Raw genomic sequence first — 7,891 nt, forward strand, 5'->3', positions numbered from 1 at the left:
GATACATACCCATAAAAAACCTAACATTACATATATGTAACTAACAATTACCCATAAAAAAACCCTAACATTACATCTATATAACTAACAACTATTCAAAAAAAAAAAACTAACAACTAGAGAGAGTGTTTAAAAACCTTACTTGACATGAGAATGTGTAAATGGAGGGTGAGTTTGATTTGAAGTTTTCTATGAGAGTGAGAGAGAGAGAGTGAGAGAGGAAGAGAGAGCTGCTGGGTTTTTAGGTGTGGCAAATGGCATAACCCAGAAAATAGGTATGGTATGATAAAAAGAAGCTGTTCTAACCACGTGGCAGAAAGGGGACCAACCATTAAAAATCGACTCTCTGAGACTCGATTTTCCTTTATAAAAACCGAGTCTATGAGACTCGATTTCTACTTGGAGTTCCCGTTCATCCAGCTGGCAGCATATAATAGTATTTAATTCTTCCATATAAATCGACTCTCTAAGAGTCGATTTCCAGGTGGCCGCCACGTGGAAAAGCGCCACATCAGATCTAATCAAAACATGTAAATCGAGTATGTAAGAGTCGATTTATAGGCTGAAAATCGACTCTATAAGAGTCGAGATGTTAGTATTACATATTCTTCCAAACAAGTGCTTACTAACTATATTCTTCAACCGTTAGGGCTAATGGGCCATTTTCTCCGGATGTTAATGTTGCTAATAAAATGTAAGTTCAAGCAATGGGCTTATTTGAGACTTCGGTCTGGCCTAGTATTTTGTCCGACATGTGGGGTTGGACCAATTAAGGGCATCGGCCAGTCCAAAGCTCTAAGCCCATTAATGTGTAGACTTGAAGCGAAAGTTGTATTCCAAGGCCCAAAGGAAAAAAAAAATTAGAAAAGGTAGATCAATGGAGCCATAGAAAGATGGTTTGAATTTAGTAAAAATGGAGCGTAAAACCCTGTTTGACCCATCTAATAATAGATTGTCACGTCAATATTTTATTTAATGAGAAATACATTCTATCACACTTAATAATATCTCAAAAAAAATTTTGAGAGAGTTTCAACCTAGGACGTCCGTTTCTAATAATAGCTCTTTATTATTAAACCAAGATACCAATCAGTTTTTGGTGTAGGCGAGGATTGAAGCCCAAATCTCTTATATAACCATTAGAGACTTTACCATCTGCGCTAACTAGAATCCACTAATAACATCTCAATTAATGTTAGGGATAATACGCTAAGTAATAATGGAAGAATAAGATTAATACAAAAGACAAAGCAAAAATAGATAATTTGGAGGCACAAACTTATTATCCCCAGACAATATTTTTATCCACAATCTTGTTGCTAAAGGGTTCTGCAAACTTGTCTTCAAGATACAACCAAGTTGTTGGGTTTTACTGATAACAATTTTGGAGAATGACCACAAGATTCCTTGTGTTTTTTTGGGAGAAAATGATATGTTTCAAATGAAGATAAACCTCTATTTATACCCATAGGGTCATATTTCACCAAAGACACGTATGGAGAGTTAAAATATTTTTAAAAACCGTTTACAAGACTTGAAACATTTTCAAACGTTCAGAAAAATTATCAGAAAATTTTGCAGAAAATTTAGTTTCACGAGTCTTAATCAATCAAGAGGAATCGAGCATCGATCGAAATCTCTTTTCAATAGATCGAACAGGAATCAAGTATCGATCGAACTATACAGAGACTCCAGTTGAGCAAAAGCTTTGACCAATCGAAAAGACTGAATTTCGAATTTCACTTAGAAAATTTAATAACTTGAATTTTCAATTTATGAAACAATATTCTCCAAACTCAAATATCATTATTACAACCTATCCATGTATATACCTATATACACAACAATTAACCCCCACTTTCATCAACGTATTTAATTTCATAACAAACTTAAACTCAAATCTCATCCTTTCCTATCCCAAAAAAAAAAAAAAAATCTAAAATCTCATTGTTTTAGGTTTGCTCAAGTTTTATTCAATGAGACTTCAATGTAAAGGTTCCATGATCCAACAAAAATAGTAGTCAGTTATGTTTTCCATGTTGAGACTATAAGAATATTTCATGATACAAGAAACAAAAACAACATTAGGACAAAAAAATCCTAAGTGCTTAGACTTGGTTTAATCTTTCTATCCTAATAAAAGCACTAGAAAATCTACTTGTACTAGCAGATCAGGTACCTAAGAGAGTTTTGTGTTTGAGGTTTGAAAGATTCATCTGAAAACTAAAATGTGTGAAATTTAGTCACTCTACGGGTTATCTGTTATTGACTAAACTTTTGTATGACTGTATGGAAACATGCTATAGTACCTTGTTCATTATCCATAAATCCCTATACCAAGAAAAGCATTTTTGATATGGTGTAGCTCCCTGGTGACATTCTCCATATTTATTCTTTCTTGTGGTGTATCAGAAAAATAGAGAAAAATAGAGAAATTTCTGGAATAGAAATCTATATTTTTGCTTAATGAATCAATACAAAGAGAAACCGTATATAAATACAACCAAAGGCCCTCCAATAATAACAGATTAACTAACTAACCAACCAAATTAACTAACTAACTAACTAACTACTACACGTGCCTATTACTAAATAACTATACACAGATCTAAGCTACATGCTGTTTATACAACTGTACAATCAGTAATGTCGTTTTGCTCTTTAGTGCTTTTCTTCACTGCTTTATCCTTGCTTCTATCAATCTTTTTGGTATCTTGACACCCCCCCCCCCCTAAAGTGGAAGAGGGGCATGTATATTGACCATGTTCAACTTGGATACCAGTAAAAAGAATTGTTGAGCATTCAAGGCCTTTGTTAATAAATCTGCAATTTGTGAATTGGTTTGAACATGAAGCAACCTGATGTACCCTTCCAACACCTTATCTCTTACAAGATGGCAATCTATCTCAATGTGCTTTGTTCTTTCGTGGAAAACAGGATTCCCAGCTATGTGAAGGGCTGCCTGACTGTCACAAAACAATAAAGCTGCTTTGGAATGTTTGATCTAAATGTCATTGAGCAAATACAGCAGCCAAATGATCTCACATACAGTTACTGCCATTGACCTATACTCTAATTCTGCTGAAGACTGAGATACTGTTTGTTGCTTTTTAGACTTCCATGAAACCAGGGAGTCACCAAGGAAAACACAGAACCCAGTTACTGACCTTCTAGTATCAGGACAGGAGGCCCAATCCGCATCTGCAAAAGCCTTCAAATGTAAATCAGACTTGCTTGAGAAAAACAAACCTTGCCCTGGTATGCCCTTGAGATATTGTAGGAATTTGTTAGCTGCATGTAAGTGTGGTTCTCTAGGATGTGCCATGAATTGGCTTAATTTGTGTACTGCAAATGTTATATTAGGCCTAGTTATAGTTAGGTACAATAACCTTCCTACTAATCTTCTGTATGAACTAGGATCTTTCAATTCCTTCCCTTCATACTTGCTAAGTTTGAGATTCTAATCCATTGGTATTTTGGCTGGCTTGCAACCTGTCATACCAGCATCACTTAACACTTCAAGTGTGTACTTCCTTTGGCACAAATTGTTGCCATCTATAGTCCTGGCCACCTCAAGACCCAAGAAGAACTTTAGATCTCCTAAGTCCTTTAACTTGAATTGCTAATCTAGTAAAACTTTCAATTCATCCACTGCATGCTTATTATCACTAGCAATTAAGATATCATCAACATACACCAATAGAGCAATAAAAGAAGTAGAATTCTTCTTAGTGAACAAAGAGTAATCAGCCTTGGACTATGTAAAGCCTAAAAGAAGTAAGGCATTGGAAAATTTTGCAAACCATTGTCTTGATGCTTACTTAAGTCCATATAGAGACTTAGTCAGCTTACATACTAGCCCTCCCTTGCTGTGGAAGCCGATGGTAAATCCATATAGACCTCATCCTTCAAATCACCATGGAGGAAGGCATTGTTGACATCAAGTTCATAAAGGTACCAACCTTGCACAGCAGCCACTGCAAGAAGACATTTGACAGAAACTAACTTTGCAACAGGGGAAAAAGTCTCAAGATAGTCAAGACCTTCCTTTTGGGTGTATCCCTTAGCCACCAATCTGGCTTTATATCGTTCCACAAACCCATCAGACCTATACTTCACCTTATACACCCATTTGCAGCCAATGGTTCTTTTATGAGGTGGAAGAGTAGTAAGAGACCAAGTGTTGTTAGCTTCAAGGGCAGAAATCGTAGTGGCCATAGCTTCTCTACACTTGGGATCTTGAACTGCTTGACGATAGAATTTGGGCTCCATAATGGAGGAAATCACATTACAGAAGTGGGAATGTCTAGAAAACAATCTATGAGATGACAAATGGGCAGACAAAGGAAAGGCAGTACTAGAGGAGAGAGGATTGGGAGGAACCTGAGACACCTGTTACATTGATAAGCCTGTAAATAGGCAGGTTTATGACTAATTCTAGTGGATTTTCGAAGAGTAGGAATGGAAGGAATAGGAGGGGCAGAAACAGTAGGAATGGAAGGAAGTTGAACAACATGATCAGTGACAGATGTAGGGGTCTGATTAGGTTGGTCAACATGCTGGACAGAAGGAATAGGAATGGCTTGAGCTAGATGTGCAATAGGTTGATCAAGGGAAATATCAGAAGGCAAAGGGATTGGCAAAGAACCAATCAAAATGGAACCTGAATCAGCAGTAGGGAGGTCTGCAGTGGAGGAAGTATGGTGATGGGCATCAAGAAGTGTGGTGTCTGTGGAAATTGGAATAGAAAGTGGAGAATAAGAAGAGTCAAGGCTTGGAGTAATAGAATTAGACAAAGGAACAGACAAAGGAGGTGATAACGAAGAGTGAGATGACTGAGAAAAAGGGAAGACAAACTCATGGAAAACAACATCTCGAGAGATAGAAATTTTTCTAGAATGAAGATTAAGGACTTTGTAACCCTTCACATTGAAAGGATAACCTAGAAAAACACAAGGAGTAGCTCTAGATTCAAACTTCAACCTATGAATAGAAGGGGTAGAAACAAAACATAGACAACCAAAAACTCTTAGATGATTAAAAGAGGGTTGCTTATGAAAAAGAAGTTCAAAGGGGACCTATTATTTAACAAAGATGTAGGCAACTTGTTAATGAGATAAGTTGCTGTTAAAAGACAATCACCCCAATAAGCAGAAGGAATATTATATTGAAGTTTAAGGGATCTAGCTACATTCAAAAGATGTTGATGCTTTCTTTCAACCATAGAATTTTGTTGGGGTGTATAAGCACAACTCTTTTGATGTATAATGCCATGATCACCATAAAAATCAAGCAAAGAAAACTCAGGGGCATTATCTGATCTGATTGCCTTAATACCAATGTTAAATTGAGTTAAAATCATGTTATAGAAGGATATTAAGAGGTGTTTAACATTAGATTTAGCCTTCATAAGGTAAACCCAAGTAGACCTTGTGGCATCATCAACAATGATAAGGAAAAATTTTAAACCATCATGTGTGCATACAAAATATGGACCCCAAACATCCACATGAATCAAGGAAAATGGCTCAGCACACATATTATTAAGAGAAGGAAAAGATAACCTCTTTTGCTTAGCCAATGGACAGATAATACACACAGTAGTACATTTAGTAGAGATAGAAGGTAATACATCTTTTAAAACTGACAGTTTATGAAACGAAGGATGTCCCAATCTAAAATGCCACAAGATTGACAAATCTTTATTTGAAATAGAAGCTGAAAGGGGCTGACTTGAGGTTCTTGTTGGTGGAAGCAAGATCAGACAGAGAAGGGAGGGGACAGTCCTAGAATTGGATTTCTGTAGCAAATACAGACCGTTTTGGACTTCACCCACTCTAGTCGTCCTCCAACAAGAAAGGTCTTGAATGAAGCAAAATTGAGACAAGAACACAAGACAAAGAGGCAAACTATGTGTGAGTTGACTGACAAATAGAAGATTGAATGAGAAAGATGGAACACAAAGTACATGCTCAAGAATGAGAAAATTGGAAAGTTTAACAGTGCCAATATGAGTGACATGTGTTGATTCATCATTTGGTAACTCAACAACACAATTAGCAACAGTAGTGTAAGTTTGAAAGAAAGAAATAGAACAAATAATGTGATCACTAGCTCCAGTGTCCATAACCCAAGTACTATTATCAAAAGCAGTCCTATTCACAAGCTTAGCAGAAAAATTGGAGTGCTTGAGATTACCTGCCAATGGTGTAGACTGAGATGTTGAAGCTTGATTAAGAGAAACATTGCTAGCCATGGCAATGGGGTTGGTCTGAGCATTAGACCCTCCAATCATAGCAAGCAACTTCTGGCATTGCTCCAAGGTAAAAGGAAAAGGTGATGGTGTGGTAGCAGTAGCTGATTCTTGAACGAAATCAAAAGACAAAACTTGATTTGCCCGTGCCTTGATCTTGTATCCAGGAGGATATCCATGGATTTTGTAACACTTCTCAACAGTGTGACCAAGCAATCCACAGTGACTACAAGTAGGCCTCTCCTTTCCTCTCTTAAATGACTTGGAACCATGAATCATTGCCTTTGCTGCTGCAAGTGCTGTGGATTCAACAAAAGGCCCATTGCTGCTGCCTTGTCCAATTGACCTTTGCTTTTCATCTTTAATCAACAAGGAATATACCTTGTCCACAAATGGAATAGGATCCATTAACAGAATTTGACCTCGGATGTGAGAAAAATAGTCATTGAGACCCATCAGAAGCTGCATGATGGCTTCTTTGTGATGAAGGTTAGAAATCCTCTCATTCACATGACATACACACTTCTCACATGAACAAAGAGGCAGTGGCTCATAATTCTGTATTTCATCCCATAAAATTGAAAGACTTGTGAAGTAATCACTCACAAAGAGCTCACCTTGAGAAAAACTAGCAAGATCCTTTTGCAATTGATAGATTCTTGGACCATTCCCTTGAGAAAACATGGTTGGAAGCTTCTTCCAAACCTCCTTGGCAGTTTTGCGATACACCATGCTTGTTGCAATTTTAGGGAAAACGCAATTAATGATCCAAGAGACCACAATGTCATTGCATCGTGCCTAGCTTTGAACAAATAGGGAAATTTTCTCCATTGCTGGGGTCAAAGAAACAGAGCCATCAATCAACCAAAACTTGGTTTTGATTCTGAGAGCTCGTTCCATTGATTGTGCCCATGTGGAATTATTCTCTCCTCCAATCAGTGGTTGAGAAATGAGAATTGCACCAAGACTTTTTGCGTGATGAAGAAAGAATGGATGAGATTCATCAATGGTAACACTTGCAGATGCTTGATCAGAGGAAGCCATGGATGAAGCTTCGAAGGAAAAAAAAAAAAAAAAAAAACCCTAGCTTTCGAAAGCAAAGAAAAACTTGTTGAAAATCTAAGTTGGAAGCAAAACAATTTTGCTTCGAAGAAGATGAAACCCTACGTTTTGATTGCTTCGAAGAAGAGAAATCCCTAGGTTTCAAAGGTAAATCGTGTCGAAAAATCTAAGCGGAAGCGAACAATTGCTCTAATACCATATCAGAAAAACAGAGAAAAATAGAGAAATTTCTGGAAGAGAAATCTGTATTTTTCCTTAATGAATCAATACAAAGAGAAGCCATATATATATACAACTAGAGGCCCTCCAATAATAACAAATTAACTAACTAACCAACCAGATTAACTAACTAACTAACTACTACACGTGCCTATTACTAAATAAATATACACAAATCTAAGCTACATGTCGTTTATACAACTGTACAATCAGTAATGTCGTTTTGCTCTTTAGTTCTCTTTTTCACTACTTTATCCTTGCTTCTATCAATCTTTTTGGTATCTTGACATGGTGATTCCAATGAACAAGCAAGGCCGATCTTGAAAACTGAAAATAAGCACTTGTGCATATTAGCAT

General features: G+C 36.8%; 1 protein-coding gene across 1 annotated transcript; it reads right to left on the reverse strand.

Moving 5' to 3' along the window:
• Positions 1–3,855: 3,855 nt before the first annotated feature.
• LOC142639996 (uncharacterized) lies at positions 3,856–6,985 on the reverse strand. The gene is made up of 3 exons (XM_075814113.1): positions 5,969–6,985; positions 4,488–4,835; positions 3,856–4,392 (listed from the first exon to the last, which is right to left on the reverse strand). Exons 1-3 carry the CDS (start codon positions 6,983–6,985, stop codon positions 3,856–3,858), a joined length of 1,902 nt encoding a protein of 633 aa, XP_075670228.1.
• Positions 6,986–7,891: the final 906 nt, after the last annotated feature.

This window comes from Castanea sativa, chromosome 6, assembly GCF_040712315.1.
Source record: "Castanea sativa cultivar Marrone di Chiusa Pesio chromosome 6, ASM4071231v1".
Lineage (NCBI taxonomy): Eukaryota > Viridiplantae > Streptophyta > Magnoliopsida > Fagales > Fagaceae > Castanea > Castanea sativa.

What these genes read in the sequence shown, in the direction of transcription:
- LOC142639996 (XM_075814113.1), bottom strand. Translation starts at nt 6,985, where the DNA reads ATGGTGTATCGCAAAACTGCCAAGGAGGTTTGGAAGAAGCTTCCAACC. An exon ending in ATTTTCTCATTCTTGAGCAT is followed by an intron (nt 4,836 to 5,968) that starts GTACTTTGTGTT and finishes CCTTTTTCTCAG; the next exon opens with TCATCTCACTCTTCGTTATC. An exon ending in AACTTCCTTCCATTCCTACT is followed by an intron (nt 4,393 to 4,487) that starts GTTTCTGCCCCT and finishes TCAATGTAACAG; the next exon opens with GTGTCTCAGGTTCCTCCCAA.